At 43.8% G+C, this 25,813-nt stretch overlaps 1 protein-coding gene across 2 annotated transcripts in view; it reads right to left on the bottom strand.

Moving 5' to 3' along the window:
- The window catches only part of GRK5 (G protein-coupled receptor kinase 5), a 175,794-nt gene that overhangs the window by 102,046 nt on the left and 47,935 nt on the right, over window positions 1-25,813 (bottom strand). For both annotated transcript variants that reach the window (XM_054207357.1, XM_054207356.1), the window contains one exon: window positions 192-287. Coding sequence is in view for 1 of the 2 variants with exons in the window: in XM_054207356.1 (XP_054063331.1) it covers window positions 192-287 (96 nt within the window). In the remaining variant the exon portion in view is untranslated. The remainder of the gene's footprint in view (window positions 1-191; window positions 288-25,813) is intronic.

The following is a 25,813-nucleotide window of genomic DNA, read 5'->3' as shown; positions in this document are numbered from 1 at the left end:
CCTGCCTAATCCCTTTAAGAACCAGGGAGAGTTGAGTTTGCACGGCAGCATCATGGGAGGTATAGGCATCGCATGCCCATCTCTAAACTGATTCCATTTAATGATGAGTACCTTTAATGCTGTTCTGCTGCACCAGTTTTGATAACACATTTTATTTATGCAATATTTCCAAAGAAGGGAAAAGCTCTTACCTATTGTTCTTCGGAGATCTTCACATTGGCTAATGTGAGGGAATTTCAAGATTTCCTTCCACTTTTTGCTTTTGCCTTTGCGTTTCCCTCCACCCCCTGCAGAGAAAGAAATATCAGGATTAGATTGCTTTGGAGACTATGCCCAATCCAGAGTTTACCATCCCAGTCACAGCTTTCATGGATATCATTAATAATTAAAGCTGAGATACGGTGGGTAGATGTATAGATCAAGTCCGAGCTTGTCTGAGCTGAAACAGACCAAAGAGGTGGCATCTGGCAGAAGATCAGCTTGCTAAAATTTGGGAGTCCAGGATTGTGGCCCACCAGGTCCAGTTCTGGTGACAGTGCTGAACTTATAAGCATCTCCAACATCATCTCTGCCCCAACTGACAGCCATTTCATGCAAGTCAAAGAAATCTGCAAAATTACAGCTCACATCTTTTCAACCTGGATCTCCCCCTTCTGGTTTTGGGACGTGCCCCGATTCCATCTGAAAAGAAGTGGTAGAAACTGAAGACCAAAATTCAATTCTCACAATCCATCCCTCACAATACCTATACCAACAATATGGCATTACCGCTGATGTTACACACTCTGGTCACTACTGCTTCCACAGAAGGAGAACAGGGGGAGAAAAATTAATGTAATATCCTCATGAAAAGAAATCTCTTTTTGGTTCTTTTTCCCCCTTCTCATTCTTCCCTAAGTTTTCTTGAACTGAACTGTCTTCAAGGTGAATGACCTAGCTGCCTTCCTCCAGCTCTGGCAGGACCAGTCCAAGACCCTCAGCCGCTCCACATTGATGAATTTCCCTCATCAACGTTCCTTCACAACTACCCTGCTGGAGGCATCACTGGCATCTCTAAGTGCCACATCTGAGCTTATCCAGCCAAGCTACCTGCTCTTGGTGTTACTCTTTCATGCTGCCCACACTTGCCTTGTCTCCCCTTCCCTCCACTCCACCTCCCCATCTCTTTTCCCCTCTCTCCTCGTCCTCTGGTTTCTCAGTTCTTCTCCTTCGTCACTCACAGGTGTCCCTTTCTGCTTTGTCAACAGCGCAGCAAAACCAAACGTGACTCACCTTCATATATTTTTAAAGGAATCTTCAAAATCTACTAGCTTGATTTGGACCTTTCTATTGCTGTTCCCAAATCAGAGAAACCCAACCACGTTCTCCAGCGCAAGGATACTTTTCCCCGTTCTTTTAAAACTTGTGATATTTGCTTCCCTGCTTTAATAGCTCAGAACCCCAACAAGGTTGGGATGGGAGACTTGGGCACCAACACAGCTGTCACTAGAGCACCACAGCTCTGAGGGTCTTGTCTGCTGCTCTTTGCTTGCAAGGGGGATGCTTTCTGCATTGGGCTCTGACCAGCAAAGGTGGCATTTCCAGCATATCTCCCTTTGCTCCTTGCTGGGGTCACTAGATGACGCAGTGCCTATGGGGCTCCCTCAGCCGAAGCAGCCTAATGCAGGCTGATGTGATGTGTGTGCTCCCCCCGCAGCGTCTGCTAGATGGGCCCTCGGATCTGAATCCGCTCAGCTTAAGAGGAAGTTTTTAGATTTATCTTGTCTTTTTTTTTTATCTGTCATCGGGTACTTTTTTACTCCAGCCCTCCCCCGGGTTTCTCTTTTATGCCTCCACATTTTTGATGATGCCACATTGGCATTACTGCAGAGGGCAGGAGGTGTGGTGTGGTGCTGGGGGATTCATTCCCGGTTCATGTGTGTGCCCGTCCTGCGTGGAGAGGCTGCACAGCCACCGGAGAAAGAGTATCCCTCCAGACACAAAAGCCCAGATGCAGACTGAGATTCTCTGAGTTGCTGTATTTACTGCAAGTCAGTCCCTGCACACAAAATCTGATTCACTTGAGTCTCTTCTACATGCGCTGGCACGTCGAATGACTAATTCAGAGCTGAGTTAATTCTATAGAGGGGCTGGTAGAGTCACAATTGCAGATGGAGGGTGTATTGGGTACTACATGAGTTTGCAGGCTAAATTAGGAGAGCATTGACTCAAAAGGTAGCAGACCATTACAGAGAAAACACGAGCCTTGGAAAAAATTGTGAAGAGTTGCTCTCTGTGGGGCATTTCTGATCACACCTTCAGGACAGGGGTGTTTCTTCAGCATCTCAACTTTTATTCCTTTGCTTTTGGTGACCAATAGTTTTGTCATTGCAGAGCTTGCCTCGAATTATTTTAAACTCCTTATTGACAGGATTTATTGTCTGTCTACGTTATGCAATGGAGCGCAGAGATATCTGCCCTAGCCATGAAGGAACTAGCTTGTTTAGACTACCAGGAGTACAGCTACGCTACCCTTTCCAGGAATTAGTCTCTGGCAAAGCACAGAGAGCTGCGACGACCTCCACGCTATGCTGTATTATGCAACGCAAATGTACCCTTTGGGTCTATGATGAACTCTTCCACCTCCCCTCTTCAGTGCATCCCAAACACTGCTGCTAAAGTCATTTCCTCTCCCATCCCTCCAGCCACAGTATCGGAGAGTCTGTCTTGATCTCTTGCAGCATACGACAGCTGGTCTTGCGTGCTGAAAGTCTTAGGTATGCTAAAGGTGCTGAGAAGCGTTTTGTGGGGTGGAATGGGCACTGTGATGGTTCGTTCACCCTCTCTCCTGGAGCTCGCAGCTCTGCTGTGGTCACCAGTGACTGCAGGGGTTGGATTCAACAACCCAAAGGGTCCTCCATTGGCTTTTGCCTCCCTTAAAGCCCACTCCTGCAATCCTGCACAGCTGCTCCTGCTTGCCAGGCTCCCATCTCCACTCACCCCTCTCCTTCTCTCCCAGCAGCCTTCCTGCACACTCCTTGGTGCTCCTGCCCTTATGCCTCATCAAACTGCACTTAGACGTCTCTGCCCCCTCCCTTCACACGCTCCTCTGGGGAATGATCCTTCCTTCAGGAATTCCCATTTCCTTCTCTTTGCCAGTCATTCTCTTTGGCTGCATTTTCTTCCCTGAACTATTGCTTCATGGTTTTCCTCACACTCATTTATCTTGTAAACTTCGAGTTCTATGCCTTAATGTCAAACCCCCATGGGAATTAAATGAATTCAGTATATATTGACTAGCCCTGGGGGAGGGATGGGAAGCAAGGGGAGGGCAAGGAGGGACGAAAACAGCTGGGCTGGTGTTGCAGCAGAATCATCCCCCTTTGCGAGCCACAGGGTTTGAATCTGGCTTTCTGGATCCCCTCCTCAGGCTGCCAGCTCCCAGAGCAGCTCATCCCACCTCCACTTACAAACATGTGCCTCTCCCACTGCAGACCCACCCTGCTCTGTAAGGGGGCAGGCAGGAGCTCTCTGCTTAAGGTACAAGCAGGCACTGCAGGCAGCTGCTTGGGCAGTGGTGCCTGCTAGAACAGGATTTCCAATCATTTCTGGACACAGGAGGCAGCAGGAGTAAGCCAGATGAAAGCATCCTTTAGGCTGCATCTGCTCAACACCGGTACACCTTCACCCATTGAAGGTCTACCCACTGGGCAAAGCACTGGAGATTTCAGAGCACACCTGCTTCCCCAGCCACCTTTACTAAAGCCCTCACAAAATGGTTGCATCTTTAGCAGCATCAAACTGTGCAGAGCATTGCAAAATAGCCCTTTGCTCTAAATGACAGCTCTGAGATTTGTGCAGAGATGAAATGATTCTGCGAAGCTGGGCCAGAATGTTTTTCAAATCCATTTGATGTAAAATATATATTGATATATTTACATTGGATGATGTATTTCTGACATTAAATTTCCATCAAAACTGGAGAAGGGCTCTGCGGTCCCCTGTTACAACCGTGATCGATACAGCCAGCGTGCTGCTTCTCTTTTGTGGCCATCCTCCAAAAATAAGCAGCCTTGCCTGATGAATCATTTGCTCTTAGCTGAGCGTGAAGTAGCGTTACTGTTTTGCCTGTGACGTCTTTATGTTAAAGATTCTGATCAACCGCTTTAATCGACCTGACCTTTCCGCTCTCAGCTTTTCTTGTGGAGCCAGCAGTGTTTGCTGGCTCCAAACGTTAATTCTAGGGGGTCTGAAGGACATAATGCAGTGAGACAGCTGAGACAGGATAAATTGTCTAGCAGAGCTAAAAGCTAAAAGGGGAGGTTGCTCTGAATAGGTCAGTAATTGTGCAGGTTGCAAAGGGAAGCTTTTCACACATCGCCTTGATTGCTGCCTTTGCACTGTCTATTCTGGACAGGAGGATTTGCAATCTTCAAGGCAGCTTCTCAGAGCAAGACTTGACAGACGTGCCATGTTTTAGATGTCAGTTCCATCACATGGTGTTGGAGGGTCTGACTGCTTTAAAATCTTGGTTTGCTGATGATGACAAAAGGTGAGCTCCCAGCAACAGTGTGAAATCTCAGCTCCACTCCCGTGCATGAACTTAACAACTCAGCATTTGCAAACCGAGGACTGAAGCTAATTCTCTAACATGTCAACCAGTCCTACAGGAAACAAAAACATTTGCTCTACATCCTACCGACTGAAAAATACATGGCATTTTTCATATCATCTTGTGATTTGGGATGGCAAATCTATCTCTGATCTCTGCCTTCAACGACAGAGACATAACCAGAGGCACACATGTAAAACATTTGCAGGCAGGAGCTACCCTTAGCCTAAGGTGCCTACTTTTTTTTGCATCCATTATTCAGGATATACTTACTCTCCTAACACCCAGAGGAGGCAGGAAAGTACCTGCACATTGTTAACTCAGTGAGATATTAAGTGGCTTGTCCAAAATGACATGAGCAAGGAGACACAGCAAGGAGCTGAAGCCAAGGCCTGGAGCCTGTTAATTCTGCTAACGACAGGATCAAGCCATGCTCCTGCTCAGCTGATTAAAGATATTTCATAACACAGAGTTAAACATAATGATGGGTCAATTCATCCCAGCATCATGCCTGTAGCATATTCCCTTCGTGCTTCATGCCACCATGCAGGGCGGTTTTTAAGCATGGCTAAGCTGGCTTCGTACTTGTGCTGTTCTCGCCCAAGTTGATGAGCCTGCATCACATCCCATGCTTCCAGGGCTGGCTAACCCAAGACGGCCAAACACTTCATTGCCTTCAACTGCATTATCTGCAATCTAGTTAATCCACAATTTAGGTAAACTCTCCACGGATCACTGAAGGATGACAACAGTTTGTGTCTTCCATTTCGCAACAGTAGCTAGGCTCTCATCCAAGTCCTTCCCAACAAGAGCACGGAGCTCTGTATGCCCTGATTGCAAGGCCTTGATTACACAGCACGTGAAAGCAGTGAAACAAATTCCAAAAAATATTTGAAGTCCAAACATCATGGTTAGTATCCTATTTCCACTGAAAAGAAGTTTACATTTCTTCTCCTCTTCCTCTTGCCAGCCTTCCTTTACTCACTCTCCCATCAAAGCGTATGCAGCTATATGGTATTTATGGAACTGCCATATTAGATTAAGCAAATGGTCTGTCTAGTGCAGGACAGACGACAGGCAGCTTCAGAGGAAGATCTTAGAAAGCTGTTCTAAAGTATTTGGAAATCAGGAACTTTTTCCATACGCTATTAATTAGATACGGCTAACAAAGCATGAAGGTATATTACTTAAAAAAAATTATTTTTCTTTTTTAAAATCTATGCTATTTAAATTTAGGCTGTTCTTATGCTCCTGGTAAATGCCCTGGACTGTTGAATGCCCTTTTGCCTCACGTGGGTGTGAGTCCCAGAGATTAATTGCTTATTTGTGAAGGAAAAAACCACCAATTTTAAACTGCTTATTTTCCTGGAGTGTCTCTTCCTAATGAGATGGCATGAATAAAACTTACCAGCCCATCATTTTCCCCTAAGCATTTTTCATATCTAAAACATCTAGCCTCTAAGGCTAACCATTCCACCCTTCTTAGACCTGCTTCATGAAGAAGTTCACTCAGGTTCACCGTTCTTTTGTATTAGTCCCATGTACACTTAGCTGTAGTAGCAAATAAAAACGGTTCGTTTCCAAAGAATGGAAGACACTGCTTGCTCTCTGCCCTTCATTCTGCTCTTCTCATCTGGGAGAGCAGAAAAAAACACAGGAACCCTGTTTTATCCTTACAAGGTCTTAGATGATACTCCTGACTAACTTGTGCTTAAAACAAGCACAAGACCATCAGGAACCTCTTTACGAATCCTCTTCTATGTCACCCCAAGGAAAAGGAGCAGAGTAGGAGGGCTGGATTTTCAAAAGGAGGTAGGTGTCCACCATCCACTGGGACGCAATGCCTCTGCAAACCAGTCTTTAGAGGCTTTCGTTTATAAGATACAACAAAAAGGCCACAACTTGCCCACAAAAGAGAATCACGTTACATAGCTCAAGTTCTTTTCGAAGCTAATCTGTCTTTATCTCCTGCAGCCTTTTCTGATGAACATGACTCTCTGAATAGTCATAGACCATGATAACGGTTTTGTGCCCATCTTCCCTGCTGTCACGGCATGTTTGCACATAAATCATCTGGATGATGCTACAAATACATAAGCCTGACAACCGCTGTGTAAACCATCCCATTGCTTTTTGGAAATGAACAGCAGATGTATTTCATGTTTACGCCTTCAGAATCACAGAGATGGGAATTTCATAAGCAAAAATGCAAGCTTCTCCCCAACAGAGTCAGGCTGGCTCTGCAATCTGGTTGCCAGAGGACCAGAGGGCAAAACATTTTGTATACAACTGGCATCTAAAGTCCTATTAGCATTGGCTTACAGAAGTCACTGTTCATAAACAAGTATCTATTGCAGGAATATCCACCTATTATTTAAATATGAGGTCAAGTAGTAGTGTAAATACCACTAGTATAGTGATGAGTGATGAGTGGCCGAAGCATGACTTTAATAACACATTTTATATGTTAATAATAATGTGTATGTTAATAACACGTTTTAATAATATACACTACCCTGAAGGGACAGCCGAAGCTAAGGGATTAGGTCTTTGAAGACTGATCCTCAGGGCTTGACTATCATATGTCAAGGCCATTTTGGTACGACTCTAGGAATATAAAGAAGTCTTTACATAACCTACCTTTATGCCTAGTCAGAGCACATTGAAAGGATCTTAACTAAACTGAAAAACACGCCTTTAATTTTTTCTGTTGGTCTCGAGTGGGCATCCTAAACTGTGGCATATAAGACTCCATCCAAGTCTGCCTGCATCCTCCATTGGGTATTTTTAATGCACATTTGAGATTATTTCGACAAGTTGTCTTTGGGTTTTGTGGGCCAGTTCACATATGCCAGGTGCACGTTTTGCTGCTACTCATGTTAACAGGGAGTTGTTTGGTGATGTGATCTCCCTGGAAGGAGTTTAATTTTCCTTTGCACAAGCACCTTTAGTTTGTCTATTACAGCATCTCTCTCTTTAATGTCTTGTATTTTGACTGTTTTATGTTTATCTGCAGCTGATGAATGACCAAAAAGAGATCACTGGCTTTTATGCCACAAAGAAAAATAATCCAAAAGACACAAAGTAAACTGAAGATTTACAATCTGTTTAAAAAACAAACAAAAAGCAAATCTTATAAAAATAAAACTAGCTATCATCTAAAATGGTAAAATTAAGCACAGCACAGCCCAAAATTTTAACTTCTTATTTTTGACCTCAAAGTAAACTAGGCTACTGGCACAAATCCAGTAATTTTAGTGGTGTTTGGAATGCATTACTATGTATTGGGTGGTTCAACAGGCTGCTGAGATGAACTGAGTTGATGGCTTCAAAGTGAAAGGTGCCTGGATAGTTTTTGGCATTGCAGTTGGCAACAAGAGCAGAAGAGAGAAAGCAACAAGTGACTCTGGAGTCACTGTGCTTCTTTAGAAGCTGTTTCTGGACCAGTAAGGTCTCTTAGAGGAACATGCAGAGGTTATGATGTCTGAGCCTGGGGAGTATTAAGAGATTTTATCCATCAATAGCGTAGGTAACAGAAAATATTTGTCTGCAACACTTCAGTTTAGATGATTCCTATGGGAGACCAACCTTTTGAACAGAGCTGTTGAGAATCAAGGTTATCACCCTGCTATAAACGCTAAGTATCTCACTGGAGTTTTCCTTCAAACTGGAGCTGAGAGCCAGTATTTCAAAGTTCTAGAAAATTCTGATTTAAAGACATTAAACCATTTCATTTTGATAACATTTGAGTCATCTCAGTTCTCTAACGTCAAAACATTATCATAGAACATATCAAATAGAGTATTAAGATATATTATATCATTCGAACAAAATGGGTACAGCAAATTGACATCCTTTGCTTTGTTAAAATGATGTTTCTATATTGTCAAAAAGAAGATAGAAAAAGCAAATCCTTTTTTCTTTTAAGTAGACACTTTCCTGCAAACCCTTTCATTTTTGACAAAACTTCATTCTCAGAAAGGAAGGTTCTTTTGTCAGAAATGTTCTCAAGCATCACATGTTTTGAAGCACACAAGAATTAAACAAGGAACGCAGCCTCCCCGTATCTGAATGTTCAAGTGAAATCTAAATTCTTGTATTCCTTACCGGTTCCCTTAAGTGAATTTGCACAGCTGCAATTTACAGTTATTGTAGGAGACCTGCTTCCCATTCTTCCAAAGAAAGAATGCAAATCCCTGCTCCAAAAATCCTGCTTGAATAGGACTTGATAACATCTTTCCAGGAAGGAACTCCTCTTTAAGCAATGGCTTTTTAAACCTATGACCTGTTCTATGTATTTATTACCCTGTTTTAATGACACGTATGCAAGCTGCTAACCAATGCCTCCAAACCCAAACCTGCAAATGCAACTCGTCACCCACACATAGTCCGTCTGTTGCCCATCGCCCATGTAGATTGCACGAGCGCGTGTGTAGTGCTCCTGGATTCAGTGGATTCCTCAAGCAACCCAAATTCCTCCTGGATTCCTCAAGCAACCCAAATGTTCTTAGGGCTGGCCCCTAAAGCCAAAATACCTTGAAGGGCCTTGTGGGTCCTAGTTAGACACTGAGAGAAATGACTAGAAGTCTCCGAAGACTAGAAGGCTCTGCTGATTTGCTGCTCCACGTTGTGCAATTCTGATGTTTAGCGACACAACGAGCAGCATGAGACAGGCAGAAGGAACACACAAGGAAATCTGGCCCTGGTACAGGCAATACACGGGGCTCTTCTGAAAACTCTGGTGCCAATTCTAGAGGGAGAACATGCAAAAACCCAGCCCTGAGCAGGGAATGATATGGGTTCAGTCTGTCCCTGTCTAAGAGCTGTGTGGGCTTTTTCTCCTGCAAATAGTTCTGCAGACTCTAAAAAAAGAACTTAGCCTCTCTGTTCCTGACATTTGAGTTTTATAAGGAGTATTTCTGAACTGTGGGGAGGCGATCCAGCTGGATGGGAGGTGAGAATTCAAGTGTGTTCCTATCAGCAGTCTGTAGCCAAGCTCTGAGAATTATGTTCTTTTCTGTTTTTCTGCCCTCACCTAAATAAACTTACCAACAGGGATAAAGAAAAGAATTTTAGTAAATGTCATGAAAAATTAATGATTTGAGACAGGCTGTTTTACTAGGCCCGACTGATTTATTAGTTCCACCCAATTGGGAGAACCGGTAAAGCTTTGAGATGCTCTGATAAGAACCCAGAAATCCAGATGTGTTTTGCTTTCCGTACATAAATAACAGCATGCTCTTTCAGTTTAGATGGTTTATGTCTGAGTCAGGAAAACAGCCACCAGAAAAGCAAGAAAGAAACCATGTAGAGCCTCCGTGAAGGAGGCAGAAGAGCAAGTCCATCAAGCATCTAGACAGTTCACCTGAATACTCAGACCTGCTCTCTGGCAGTCAGACAGGAAGACCCCAAATGTTTAGAGATGCAACACACAGGTCTCAGCTACACAGAGCCTTAATCAAAGTGACTCTGCAGCCCCTTTGTGCTGCCTGTGCCTACAAAAACTCTACCAAATCGCTGCATTACCACAGTCTCTCCTCCCACATTTAATCCCACCAGAGAACCTGGCCCAGCAAAGATGCTGATGTGGACTCTTGAGTAAGGATGGCATGGAGGAAGCGTAATCAGGTGCCCAGTACATGTTTATCTTGTGGCATTTCTCTATTTTTGCAGTGGTCTAGAGGACCATTACATTGGTTTTGCGGTGCAGGAAGATAGCTCAACAGCCATAAGAAGTGTCCTTCAGTGATGCCTGGCTGGATTCACCCTTCTCTCTCAACACTTTTCCATTGATGTAAACAAGGTTAAAATTGTGAAAATTAGGCTGGGAACTTCCTGAAACCATGTGGATGGGCTACAGTGCCAGAACTGTTTTAGAGGAACATCACTTCTGGAACACCTAAGCCCTTTTTCTTCCAGAGTCAGCCACGAAGAGAAGTACAATCACAGAATCACAGAATGGTTGGGGTTGGAAGGGACCTCCGGAGATCGTCTGGTCCAACCCCCCTGCTAAAGCAGAGTCACCCAGAGCAGGCTGCACAGGAATGCATCCAGGCGGGTTTGGAATGTCTCCAGAGATGGAGACTCCACCACGTCTCTGGGCAGCCTGTGCCAGGGCTCTGCCACCCTCAAAGTAAAGAAGTTCCTCCTCATGTTTAGATGGAACTTCCTAAGTTCAAATTTGTGCCCGTTACCTCTTGTCCTGTCACTGGGCACCACGCAACATGGTAATGTGTCCTAGATTGAGTCACCTTCTGTTTGAGATCAGGATCAGACACATCTTTCTTTGCCGCAAACGCAGATAATGACCCTGTCCATCTGCCCAGCTCTCCTTGCTTGAGTAACAAGTCAGAATCTCCCTTATAGACGTACGTATAAATCATAAATTGAACCCTGGATATATGACAAGCCTTCACACACTCCATAGAAGAAATGTGGAGAGGGGGATGAAACCACCTTGAAATGCCTGGTTACAGTTGCAGTGACTGGCTGTCAGAGGGGGAAAGGTGCTGGAACATGCTTTGGCGTTGGAAGAAAAAAGCACTTAGTTGATGGCAGGGCAAGGGTGGAAGAGGGTGCACAGGGCTGATGCGAATCGACATGGACAGCTTTGGGGGAGACCGAGGTTGCAGCACTGCCGGAGTTTGTGGTGTGACTGGTGCCAGGAGGATGGAAGGGTTAAGATCACAGCAGGAGGGAAACAGCGCGGGCGAAAATAAGCAAAGAGACTTGGCTCAGCATTTCACCTGAATTCTCCCCCTTACTTAGCTACAAAGCTTGGCTTTAGCCCCACCATCTTGTCCAGCAACAACACACCGACAGCTCCTTTCTCTGGATCTCGCTGTCACACCCTGCTAAATCACCCCTGAAACCATAGAAAACACTGTCCTCAAAAATCACTGACAGCCCAAGACACAATGGTAACACAATTGTATGCGTCAGCATTTAGGATCATTATTGTAAAAGGTTACAGAAGGGATTCAGGTTAATGGAGGTAATCTGTGATTATCTGATGTAACAGATTGCTCTGCCAGTGACTCATTCCTTCTGCCACAATATATTGCGGGTTGCAGCTGCAAATAGCAAGCAGGATGGAGCCGGCTCCCAAGCTAAGACTGTCCCTGTTGTTCGGAGAAACCCCTATACGAGAGGGTGCCAAGCCACTGCAGGCGTGTGAAAGCCCAGCAGCGCTTTACAGAGGGGAGCGGGTCATAGCGGTGTACTACAGTCACTCATTCACCGGTGTTACTATAGCTACCAGCTGAAGGACTCAACAAGGAAAGCTGAAATAAAAAGAGAAAATTAGGAGGTAGAAGACAAAAAAGAGGAAACTTGTCATAAAGCAAAAGGCAGAGGGTTTCTCTGGTGAGCTAATGAAGTGCTTCAAAAGCAGCGGCTGAAAAATGAGGCTTGAAGGCTGCATGGCGTAAGCGTCAGATGATGCAAGCAGCTGGCCTGCTCTTGTCTCGCCTCTCCCACCCACCCACCCACTCCGAGAGTGGCGGTGGTAAGCACCATCTTAATAAACACAAAACAGCAGCTTTGTGCCAGGAATGGATTAACTATTTCCTTATTGCTCATAAAGTCCTGCACTTCCACTTGCTCTCCCCAAAGCCCCGGGGCCAGAATTAAAACAAGGTATTGATTTGGGTCAATGGCCCCCTGGGAGCAGCACGGAAACAGGCCACCATGAACAATGATCATACCACCAGGGACTCCAGGAGAGAGCAAAACCGAGGTACTGCCCTACACTGTGAGATGAAGGAGGAAAAAGACGAAAATGCCACCATACAACGATCCCACACCAATGACATCTCCCAGTGTGAAGACCCTGACTCTGGTTCAGAGCGGTGCTGGATGCCCAAGCAAGCCCAATGCACCAAGAGCAGCTGCAGCCAGGGACAGACACTTCTAATATGTACATAAATCTAAATAAATGTATAATTCCTGCTCACATGCTTTCCTGACAGCCAGCTGTTCCCTTTGCTTTCTGTTATCCTTGCTTGGAGATTAATGTCAGTGTCTGGGACAGCTTATTAGCAATTTTTATTATGAAGCATATATATTTGGCTGGTGGTGGGCAAAAGCTAAGCCTTTGAGTAAATAAAATACTAGGGCAGCTTGCGGGGAATGACAGAGAACAGATATCTGCGGGGTCTTTACCCTGGCTCTGAAAGCCAATAATGGCAGGAGGTCAGAGATCACTAGCTTAATTGTCCGACGAATTAATGGTGACGAACGTCTGTTTCCCCTCTTGTTAAAACTGACACCAGATATTTCAGAGAAAGCAGAAGGGCACTTGGCCACAAAGGAATGTTTTGATGGCTGGAGCTGAGATTGTTGCCAGCCCCAGCCCGTCAGAGCAGCGCGGGTCAAACTAAGTCATTGTAGGAAACTGCTGCTGACTCCAGCACAAAACAGAACCTTCTGGGCCCAGGAGAGAAGCCACAGCTTATCCTGCTCACTTTGGAAAGAAAGATCATTTTCTTAAATTTAAAAAAAAATTAGATCCAGATCTTTGAATGTAACAAGTGTGAAAAAAAAATAAAATTGGAGGAGTGTGAATTGCACCATATAAAACAGTCGGAGCTTGTTTCTTCCTGTTTTGAAGAAAAATCGAGAGCAACAGAAAAAAAATAAATACCAAAACATATAAAAAGCAAAATTTTTCTTTACATTTTCCCTCTCCAGAAAAAGTTTCTGTTTCATTGTCCTGTATAATCCCTTTTCAGCAATGCATCTTTGAATGGAAAGTGTCATCGTGGGAGGAATAACGAAACCAGGAAATACTAGGGGACCATTTTTATCCCGTTAGTGACATTTTGTGCAGCTGGCTAACACTTTTCTATTGAAACAACTTCTTCCGCACTTAAGAATGAGGTTTACTTACTTAGTTTCTTGCTGTTGCTCAATCTCATTTCGATTCAGATTTTTGTGTGGAGTTGTAGGAACAAGGATGAAAGCTTCCCTTTGTTTTACAGTGGTTATGTTAGTTTCGAGCTCTTGTGAAACAGACTGAAGGACACATCTTTCCCGTTCATCTGAATGTACGTGGACCTTTCTGGTGTTTAATTAAAGCTACCTAAACAAGAAACAAGCCATTCTGAATTTTAAAAACTACAGTATCGACCTACCAGTCAGTTTCCGAGATCTGTAAAGTGACTTCTTACGTCATAAGTCATTCCCCTCATTATGTGTAACGTTGAATTAGGTGTCTAAAATCTAAATATTCTTTCAGCAGTGTATTTCCACAGAGGTCACGTCGACCAGGGAACAGACACACTGGTCTTCAGTAAATCTATGTGCTCAGTCTCTGACTGAGCTAATTATAATGGTGCCTTTAGGATTGCTGTCTTTAAGTGTCTGCCAGCATGTCCCTAACAAACCACCAGGTTCATGTTTTTCTAGCCCAGATGGAAAAGTCTGATTATCAGGTCAGAGTCAATTCTAGCTCCAAAGCTGGTGTACTTAACATCCCGCGTGAATCCGGCTTGCTGAGCTTCAATTAGCAAAGGAGAAGTCAGTGACAAGCTGTCATTGAACTCTGTATTTGCCTGCTTCTCGCTTCTGCGGCTCATCAATACCCAAGGGAGGAAGGCTGCTGGGTCTATGGGGCTAAACAGTCTCCCTGAAGACTTAACGTGGTCCTAAAGGTCTAAGGGACCTTTAGGAGTCCCAGTTTGCCTGACACGCTGCAGAGCAAGTCCTGCTGTGAGACTTGCTCTTGACTTCTGACTTAGCCTGTACAGAGGTACCAGCCCACCTGGCCTCTGCCAGAGCCAGCCGTCCCCAGAGCCGGTGTCTTACCAGCCAAGCAAAATTAACAGAGGGGCTTTTGCAGCAAAAGCCTGTAAACTGGTGCTTCAGACAAGGCGGTGGTCAGGGCACAGCCTGCCCCACCTGTGACAGCGCTGGCAGCACAGGGCAGGCACGATTCTGATAAATGAGGTATATGCTGCTTGTGCAGCACCAAGAATCAGTTTGGAGCCGAACAAACCTACAGGAAGACACAATCTCTGCTGCAAGAAATGTTTTCTGTCCAGGTGTTTTATAAAATCCGTATTTTGGGTTGTTATTATCACTCCTTTCAGGGTGTCAGGGAAGAAAAAAAAAAAATCAGCTATTGCTTTAGTTAGTATTCTGATTTTTAAACTCACAAGAGCAAAACTGCAAGCAATTACACAGAAAATCCAAGCTCCTTATCTCATTCAACTTCCCCAGTGACGCAGCACGCTCTGCGCTGTGCAAAGCAACACAGCAGCAAACACTGATCTTCGTGTCTAAGCATCTAAGCCCAAGTGGCACATGTGCTATTTTAGCACCTCTTGGGACCGCTCTGCGAGATAATGTAATTAATATTATTTTGGTGACGGCTATTTACCACATCCCACTGGGAAACTGCAATCTGTGCTTATGGAACTTGAACCCAATTAATACTCACTTCCAACCAGTTTCAGGTGTCTCCTAACTTGAAGCCACGTTTACAGACAAAACAGGTCAGTAACTCTTCCCAGTGAGCCAAACAGTATCTTAATCACTTATGTTTAATAGGAAACAAATGACTGAGCACTGATAAAGTTCACCATTATGCTTTTGAGGAAAAGAAAAGTGACTACAGAACAATCTGATAACAATAGAATTTGCTTCCTGTGTAACTCGATATTTATAAACCTTCTCAGTAAAGGGGCAAAAAGGAAATAATTTCAGCTGGCTGAAGTTAACATTCTAAATTACATTTTAAAATGACAACAAAAACAGGACCCCAGCTGAAAACAGTCCTTATGGGAAAGATCCGCAGATCAGCAGGGACCCGTGCTCGGCCTCTCCCACAGCAATGGGACACGGGGCGTCAGGGCTTGAAGGTGGAAGCAGGATTGTCCTGGTCGCCTTTGCCATCTTTGATAGAATGCCTGGGTTTAATAGCCTCCTCCTGTCTCCAGTAAACATACAAGTGGCTCATATGCATGAAGACACGGGATTATTTTTTTTCAAGCTAAGGGCTAGACCTTCAGCCTTACCATACTAGGAATTTCAGTTATTTTCCATGCTTTTGTATATTTAATCCTCTTGAAACACAGGCAATGATTGCCCTACCGCCTGACTAGTGTCTCAAGAGCAGAACTAGTTCTCAACAATAATAGCCTCAAGTCCCGCTATGTCAAGCACCTAAACTCCAGATGATTTCAGCGGGAGCCACGCATGCCAGCAAGCCCTTAAACAAGCCCCTTGAGAGGGAGAGATAAGGATCCGAATTGAGGAGTCCCCTCTGCACAAATTTATAAGTGCAGATTGTGTCTGGAGTAAGTGCTGGTTTCTAAGGCTTCCTGGTACGGAAGTTTTTCATGGGAGAATAACGTGGGAGATGCGGAAGAGCGCTTACAGTGATAATAAAAATAAATATAAATTATTTGTATTTTATGCCTAAAAAGGCAGTGTTCTCAATTATTAAAAAAGAAATGGTTATCTCCCAGAAGTACAGAAGCAAAGACAGGGGAAAAAAAAGTAGAAGGTGTGTCCACTTCATTTCACGTTTTCCATGATAGTAAATGACAAAGCTGTTTGCTGCCTTGGCTTCAGGTATCAAGTAAAATATTTCTGAGTTGCTTTTAAAGTATATTAATAAAAGTAATAAAACCAACACATCCCTTGGATTTTCAGCAGTGCCCTCTACTTAAGGATCCAAAAGCATTTTGCAAACAAATATAGCAAAAGCTTTTCCAGCTTAAAGATGAATTTTGCCCTCACATAAATTAGCATGACTTTTACAGTCCTGTTGAGACACTTCACATGTACAACTGGGAAAAGAAATTATCACAGACAGTTTAAATGCACAGCTTTAATTAGAAAAAAAAAAAAACCAACCCCAAAATAAAACCAGAGCCATTCTTCTTGAAAAGTTTTACAGTTGATACTGTCAGAAGACCTAAAATAACTAGGACTGCTAGATACTAGAGGGAAAAGCATTCTTTATCGTCTATTTACGCTGTTTGTTTTAAGCAGCCCAGCTTTGTAGAGGAAAAGCACGGGGTGCTGCTGTGTGCACTGCGCACATGCAGGTGTGGTGTGGATCCCCTACACCAGCTCCAAACTCCTGGTCACTTGTCAAGGGGGTTGCATTCTGCCTTCCTACTGCCGGAAAGAGAACAAGCAGCTGGGGAGAGCGAAAAGACCTGCTGAGAAAAAGGCTGACACTCATCCTTTACCAGACACCAGAGAATCCAATGGTGCCAAAGTTTCATTACTTCCACTGCTCACAGGACAACTTGTTTAACATTTGCTTTTTTGCAATGCCTGGAGGCCAACAAATTCAGGACTTCTTTGTACAAGGCAATGCATGAACACAGATCCCATCCCCAAAAGCACTGCCCATGGCATCCTAGGCCCATTGCTGTCGCTGGGGATGCTGCCTTTGCTTTGAGCAAGGGCTAGGATTTCATCCCCCATGGCTTCAGAGGGTCACAGTTTTCCCACTCATCAATGTAACTGCTTTCTGAGGAAGACCCGTTTTTCAAAACGGGATGGTATTGCTGAAAAACCATAAAAAGTTGCCAGGAAAAATCAAGGACTGTAAATACACCGTTGTCCAGATCTGACTACATTTCAAATAGATTTAATAAAAACATGAAGATGGAAAGAACATTGAAGAGTAAGGGTGAGTCAGACCAGTTGTTTTCCTTCACTTCCACCTTGCCATCTCTTGTCTTTCTGTCTTCCCCAGTTCTGTCCATCTCTATCATGTCAAGCATTAAGTTCTTGCTTCTATTTTTCAGGTCTGTCCTCTTTTCACCTCAAAACTCTTGTTGACTATCAACATCCACCAGCATTTGATGCCACCTTCTGACTCTGACCTGTTGCAAGCTGAACTGCTACCCCTCTGCATCCTTCCAACTCTTGAAAGCAACCCTAGGAATAAGTACCTGGAGCCTCTTGCTCTTCTCTTCCCTCATTGAGGGAAAAGCCTCTAGGAGTGGACTATACAGTCCTGTTCCCTCTCACTTCTCTCTCTCTCTGGTCCATGAACCCTAAATTCTCTTCTGCATACTTGCTTGCCTTCGGCAAGCAGGAAACCCTCACTACCAGCACCACCAGCCCAACCAGTCATCTGGTGTCTAGGACATCTAGGCCTCCCATCAGGATGAGGCAAAGCCTCGTGTTTCCTGCATGCAGGCTCCAACAACTAGGATACCTAAGTACAGGGGTTTTGGAAACAGTTTCTGACCTGTATTGAACAGCCCCTGCACCAAGTTGTGCCTAAGCCCTATATGGACCTGGTGTAGGCCAAAATTGTGCCACAAAATGTCCTAACGATAAACAGCGTGGACAATTGTGTGCCATCGCTCAACTCTCCTGCCATGGCTATACCTAGTTCACTAAGATAGACGTCTTCTGTGATATAAAGAAGAAATCCTTTGTTGGTTGACTTGATCATGGCCAAAGTTTCACCATAAGTTGCTACCGGGACTTGGCTATGGCCAGAACCTCCAGCTCACGCCGATGAACTCAGTCATATTTGGATGTCTTTCACCCAATGCTGACAGAGGCATGCATCCATCTCTGAAGAATAAAATATAAGGGACGGAGCCTGGCAGTTGAAATCACTGGCCACAGGCCTCTTCATCCTCTTCATGAGCTGACACATTAAGACAACTGAATAGAAGGAATTCATGGCAATTTGCTCACACACAAAAAAAGCCAAGAATAGGACTTAGCCTTGTCCTGAAATCCAAGAAAGATACAACAGCAGATGTCTTTCATCTATATGACCTTTTCCACTAAGACAAAAGGGAGACAGGATATTAAATCACAGTTTAAGGTTTTTATGACTCTTGGCAAGCATTTATTTCTTGTGGGTTTGTTTGTTTTGGGACTTTGTTTTTAGGCAAAGGAGTGTTATTTTTTGCACTTTTCATGGAACTTCAACTGAAATACCATAAAAATGTCCGAGACAAATTTCTTTTGGGTGATTTGCACATTTTCAAAGTCACAAGCTGACTCCCCTTCCAACTCATATTGCTCAAGCCAGTGTGTTTAAACCAGGATAACCATGTGACATGAAGACAGCAATTCATTTTTCACAAAGTCATGGAAAACCTTGATGGCATGTGCAGTTATGTTAGGCGGACCGAAAATCCTTTAACTGGCAGATCTAGATAAGGAAACATGCCTAAAGGCCGTAGCGTGTCCAATGCAAATCCCTCATTGACTCCAATGGAGAACACACAGTGACAGCAGGACACAGCACAAGCAATTTGGGAGAAAGCACGGATTAACTGCATTTGTCTCTTAATTTGCTTATACCCTTCAGCAGAGGAGAGCTCTCCCTAGCATGCTCACCTTACCATGAAGATGACTAAGCAGATGGGAGGATAGGGATGCTACTAGGAAAGATAATCCAGAGGAAAGGACATTAACCTTGGACCCAGGGAGGATTAGTTTTAAGTCCTTCCTCAAGCACAGATTTCTCACATGATTTTAGCCTAAGAGTTAGGCTATATAAATACCTTGTGAAACTAAAGGCTCCGGCTGCCAGTCACAGATGGACTCAGGTGAGATGGCTGAAGCAGTTACGGGTCTGTTCACCCAGCCCCTCTGCCAGGGGCTACTACCCTTGAGCAACATGAGATTTAATGGGCTGTGCTCCTAATTGACAGCTGCTGAAATTCACAGTATCATGCCAGGCTATAAACCATGCCTGCAGATACATACCCTAGCTAAAGCTACCTACGATCCCTTCATCTTGCCCTCAAGCAGTTCCAAGCACATAACATGAACCGAGAGTATTTCCTAAGCTTCCCTTTGATATCGATGGGTCTAAATACATTAAAGACTGGGAAGCCCTAAAACCAGATGGAAATTTTCAGTGGAGCATTTTTTCCTCAGAAAATACCAATCAGCCATAAGTAAATGTTTCACAGATGTGTCAATTCTGATATTTATTTTTTTAAAAAGGAGAAAATTAAAAAGCTTTTCAATAAGGTTAACATAGACTCTTTTAACTTTGGGTTCCAAACTATTTTCCACCCCTTTTAAAATACTGCATTATGTCATACTGAATAAAATAAAAATGGTGTTATCATTCATTAGCAAATGAAACATATAGGCTGAGTTCAAACATTTTTTCTCAGATTTATTTTTCACAGCCAATTAGAAATGTTTCCATTCCCTTTGTCTTAGAATAGAAATATGTTTTCCTGAAATTTGAGAAGAAAAACAAACAAACAAACAAACAAACAAACAATGCCCCCAAAAAACAGGACAAAACAGCAAAACTTTTGGCCCTCAAAACCTCCCTCAGGCCCTCAGCTCTCGCAATCACGAGGGCAGGTGAGGACAGGCTGGAACTCCGCGTGTTCTTTCTGAGTGACTAAAACACAACATGGGCCAAATGCAACCACATGATACTTCCAAAACGAGAACACATATGGCAGAGCATTTCTGAAAAGTCAAAATCTGCTCGCGCTGAAATCAATGGGCGTTTTACTCTTGACTTCTGTGGAAGCAGGGTTAAGTCAACATTGGATAAGATGGGAAAATCCCAATTAGAGATCAAGCACAGCGTTCCCCCTAAAGATTATTCATAAAGTGTGTGTAGACGTCACAAGAAAACAGAAGGTGCTACAGAGCTGTTATTTTTAAGCTGAGGGTGAGAAAATAGGCAGTGAAGCGTAGAGCATAACTTCTTATGTTGCTTTGTCACCATTCTTGTTAAGGAGCACAGGGAAATTATTTTAAAGAGAAAAAAACCATAGTTATCTCTGCTTCTTCAGTTCAGAATAGACTTATTTTTTAATTTTTTGCAGATTTTTCCAGGGTTTTTTAATACTTCTGAATTTTCTGAAACTATTTCTTTCTGAATACTGCTTTTCTAAGCCCCACCCAATTTACAAAACCACCAAAAATGCTCAAGAGTACTTCTTTAAACTACCTAGAAGATATCAGAAAATATGTTCTCCAGTCCCCTGTCTTGTACAGAATTTAAATCAGGTCATAGCTGCCTGCAATGCTTTTGCAGAATTGGATACTGTGTCTACCTTCTTTGGCAAAGAGCAATCAATTTGGAAAAGCTGAGGCAGACACTGAAGTGGATCTCAGGGAGCATCTGTGCACAAAGACGGAGACCAGTTCTAATCATCGGCATCACAGGGCTGTAATCCTCAAATCCAGGCATGAGCAATTATCAGTGTAAGAGCATAATTTATTCCTTGTAGTCAGACACAAGATGGATATCCCATAGGGTACCAGTTAGATTGTTATATTTATTTTAGAAGGCTTAGCAAGACCACTTACCATGTATGTGACAGGACTAATAGCAGGCAGCCTCAGCCATCAGATGAGTTTTATAAAGGGCTTCGATAAAGTTAGCAACGTGCTCTCATCATGCATGGGGTCGAAAATGCTGGCATGTAAATGAAAGTATAGCAGCTTCTTGGACCTTTGATACTATAACATTCATACGTTTCAAATCTCTCACCCAACATACCCTCGTGCATGCAAACTTTGGGAGTATGTCACTTAATGCACCAAGGAAAAGAAAACACAACAAAAATGTAGGATTTCAACACAAGCACCTTAGATTAATATTTAACTGATGGCACTCAGGAGTGGTCCTGTCTCAACTATTCTTAATAATCCTCACAACTCACCCATCTGACAATTAACAAAGAAAAAACCCAGACACATCTGTCTGTATCTCACAATCTGAATTATAGCCACTGTTTCAATAAACGCACCAGCAGTTTACCGTCTGTAAGCAACAGAGCCTGGGGCCTTCATTTGCTATCTGCCCGGGGTGACGTTCTCCAAGCACCATCCCTTCCTCCCCTCTTGCTGCTTTTCTCATCCAAATTCTGACCAGCCTCAGCTGCCCGGTTGGTGAAGCTGGACAAAAGCGGCCACTCAGTGTGACTTGGCCGAGGCATAAAATATATCAGAAAAGAATTTGGTTTTGCTTAGCCCAGCAGTCCCAAGCGCAACTGCGACACCCGCGATTAGGGCTTGCGGAGAACACACATCGTTACAGCTTCACCCTTGGGCATTCACCAAACGAGAGATTTGTTTTTCTAATTGGCTCAATATTTTGAGAAGGTAAATGGTGAATAATAACAGCCTCGGCAGCAACTTGAGACAGGATGAAAGCAATACAAACTACCCCTTTACGCTCTAGGCTTCATGGCGTGAGCCGCACGCCAATTGACTTCCAGCGCCAGGAGGAAACTGTCCTGCCGAAGACATCCTCCCTCGCAGCGTGGCGGGGAGTGCCCAGGGACACCTCTTTTGGCTTTGGTCACCTCATTTGGCTTTTGGCCTCGGTGAACTACAGCATATTTCTGTACAACTACAAACCTCATTCGCAGAGCAATACGTTTCCCGTAGAGTTAGGAACTCGCTTCCTTTATTGCAAAGAAGAAATAAACAGTTCTTTGAGTGAAATGGCAGTATTTCATTTGCACGAGCTGGATGCTGTTCCAAAGTTTATGCTAGGTAAAACGTTAATTTCTGCAAAGCACGTCCTCAACAAAAGCAGCTTTATAAATGGAATTCGATAATAACAACAAATCTAATATTTTTTCAGAGATTCTTAAACCTATGTACTTGGTTCTCTCAAATAAAAAGGAAAAAAATCAAAATAGCAACATCCATCATTAGGTTAAACACAACTGGCCACACTTAACCCCTGATAATTTAACCATGCAGAGTACCTTTTATTCTAAAAGCTGCAGTAAATGTAATGCAATCTATTAATATCACCAAGGCCACCGATGGCTGAGTTGTGGAGTTTGACCTCTAGGTTTCCGATTTAAATGCCCCTGGGTTATGAGCACAGCGTGCTGCAGCCATTGACTGCTGTTCGGGTTCAGCGCTGACAGATGTCCCCTTCCAGATCTGTAAGGGGGAATGAATGAAAAGCCCCCACACCATTCATGGCTGCCAAACAGCACATTTTCAAATGCAACTGAGAGTCGCATCCTTCTACAGCCTGCTGATACAGCTCCAAATATCTCTCCTGCGAGCAGTCTACCTTTTTATTTTTCTGTGCATGCCATTGTTTCAAGTCTTTTTGCTTTTATGCAAAAACATAGAGCTTTCTCGCCTCAATGCCGAGGACATAATTCTCCTGTTTGCAGGGCAGCGTCTGACCTCAGTCTTCTGCTCTCCCCGAAAGAGCGTATCTTCCATTGACGTCAAGGGCTCTGCGCACGGAGGGAGGGAGATAAGCACATTGGAGGCAAGATCTGCTCCGTGAATGAGAATAGAGAATTTTGCTGTAGGAATTTACAAGCCTCTCGCAGTCTTCTCTCTTGATTAAAGCCGGTGGGATTATTACACAAATTCAGCTGCTGAGTCCTGGCTATCAGAAAGCTGCCTCACGCAGGGCTCTCTGCTGTTAACCCATCCTGATTGTTTGGGCAAGACAAAAACCACCATTATCTGAAAAAAGCAGGTCAGATGTAAAAAGGGTTGTGTCAGAGGGGAGTCACTGACAGCTCTCTGTATGGCGTGTCACACCTGTGAGCTCTGAGGAGCTCTCAGAAAACCTACATCCTGCTTGTGGTGCAGATTTTAAGCAATATGGACCTGTGGGTTAAATTAGGGGGGGTTATACCCAGTCTTAACCATTGCTTTACTAAGAATTAGCTAATTAGCCTGGGCAAAATGCCACTCTGACACGGTGCTGCTGTTTATACGTCTGCAGCAAACCTGGTCCATGCAGGCTCAGGGATCTTTGCACCGTGCTCTGCTCCACATGCAGACATGCCCAGAGTCAGCAAAGGGACGTGAGCCTCGACTGCCAGCGTGTCTCCCTCTGCCTTGAGTTGCCCAGTTTAGATACACCCCAGCACCCTCAGAAATGCACCCAAAGAATACGTCACCCTGCACAAACACCAGTCTTTTGAGAAAAGCTGCTTGTCACAAACATCATTACAGCAACAACAGACCAACAGCACAATCTGATTACACTATGGTGTACATTTAACCAGGATTATCTAAAGTTAGGTTTGTGTGTAAGCTTTCCCATACTCTCACACACAATGCCGTTTCACACTTTTGTGCTGCTTTGCAGTGTCAGTCGAGTATGTTTTATCTTCACTTTATCATGTGCCACCTTTACAGGTGTTGTAGCTGTAAGGAAATAACAGCCGCGCATCACCAGCGAGTTTTTGTCGCAAGCACGAGAAAATACAAGTTAGAAAAGATGCATGTGTAACAGCTCAATCCTAGTTTTCTGTAGCAAAATCTGGAGGTGAGGGAAGGGAATGCTGTCAGTATACCTGCAAGTACAGCCAGTGATTTTCATGGCTGGACTGCTGTACCTGGTGGAACATTGTACTAGAAACTTCCGTACTCAAGGCCTGGGTAGGACCCCTGAAGAAACTGATGCCCATGTGTGTAGATGGCATATCCCATTACAAAATTTAAGAAATATTATTGGCTGTAAATTTAAACCTTGAGTGAGGAGGCATAGACAAAAGGTGAATCTTCAGTCTGACCTCTCGGACTTTGTGGTGTCACACCCCAGAACAGCTAACCTCGTATGGGCTGCCAAAGGCTGTCAGGAGCAGGAAGCAGGGCTGGTTTAAGGGCTCACGGATATATATTCCACAAAGCCAAAATAACCCCTTGCTTAGACAAAAGGTAAACATTGTGAATGAAATATTAATGGACAGAAACTTACAAAGGCCCTTACCAGCTCAGCCTGCTTCAGGGTCAAAGCTCATTCATAAATGTTTTGGCATCACAAAGGAAGGAACAAGATACTCATTTACAGCCGAGAGCCTCCTCCTTTCCTGCTTGCCTCCAGCCTAGACAGACTGGGGCAGGTACGTTAGAACAATATAGTAAATGATCAGCTTTGATATACGTAAGACAATGCCGATGTGGTTTTCAGATGATTCACGTACTCAGCTGTGAGTTATCAGTTAAGGTTCCTCAGCTTCAATCACAAAATTCATTCATTGTTTCTGCTTCTTACTTCGGAAAACAGCATTTGAAAATGCCTACTGAAGTGTTTAATGTGAAGCTGGGGAAGAGACAAATGATAGATCATATCCTGAAGTACAAGATCTCATTTTCATTTTCTTACTCTTCCCACGCAACACCACAAACTTTATAAATCATGATAGTATCAAGGTTTTTTCAAAATGTTCCTACAAAAATAGGACTCCCTGCCAAAAAGCTGCAGCAGTGAGTTCCCCGGGTTGACTGCTCTTATGTATTAACTTTTTTCAACCATTAAGTATGGCTTTTTTCTTTTCAGCATATTGGAATATGTTTAGAAGGCCGAAACAACAAGGAAAAATGTAACGCTAAAGCTTCAGTATGATTTTATGCAGCAATTTTTCTATTCTCTAGTTACCTCTTTTTTAAAAAAAGAACACATATGAATTTCCAAAATATCCTGATCAATTGAATTAAGGCATTTCCTCCAGTTCTCCTTTTTTTTCCCTCCCCTTAGGATTTCACATAAATTGCTGGTTGTCTAGATGCCAGGGGAAATCAAGAATTAAAATACAGAGCCATCCAAAACATCCTCAAGACCGTAGTCTGACACTGTGGTTTCTGTCAGCAACCACACTTTCATCTTATTGGGATGCCCTTGAAAAAAACTACTGCTGTCGGAAGCAAAACCTGTGCCCAATTCATGGAATACATGAATGCAATATAAACCCTCACAGGCCAAGAAATTCCACAGACACCGCATGGATTAGCTGTGATAACATCTTTTCCCATAATACTGAACGGCGACAGAAGTAAAAGACGAATGTTTTTAACATTTAAAAATCCGGGGCCAGCCCAGCCCCTGAAGTAGGGCAGTGTGTGTACCGCTGCACGGGAAGAAGCTGCCCAAAAGCTGGCTTGCCTCATAGTGGAAAAATCTACCTCATGTACAGGGATCTTAGGAGGGCACAGTGCCTTCACAGCAGCACAACATCACCTCTTTGACACTTGCTTTTCTTGCACCTCAGCTGTTAGAGACCTATGCTTCAGGCGTACTTCAGCAGAGCAGCCTCCGGGCTTCTCTAATTTGTTCCTTAGGACTGGACCAAGACAGTGCAGATCCAAGGAGGGGAAGCTTTCGATCCACGTTGTACCCATCTCCCCATTTTCCATCTGCTTTAAAAAACGCTCAGCCATAGGTGAGATCCTATTTCCCAGAACACAACAGATGCAGACCCTGATAGTTGGAGGGACAGGGTGTCAAACGGGTTCCTCGTTGTTTTA

Source organism: Rissa tridactyla, chromosome 6 (assembly GCF_028500815.1).
Source record: "Rissa tridactyla isolate bRisTri1 chromosome 6, bRisTri1.patW.cur.20221130, whole genome shotgun sequence".
NCBI lineage: Eukaryota > Metazoa > Chordata > Aves > Charadriiformes > Laridae > Rissa > Rissa tridactyla.
Note: the sequence above shows the minus strand (reverse complement) of the source record. Positions and strands in the feature narration are given on the sequence as shown.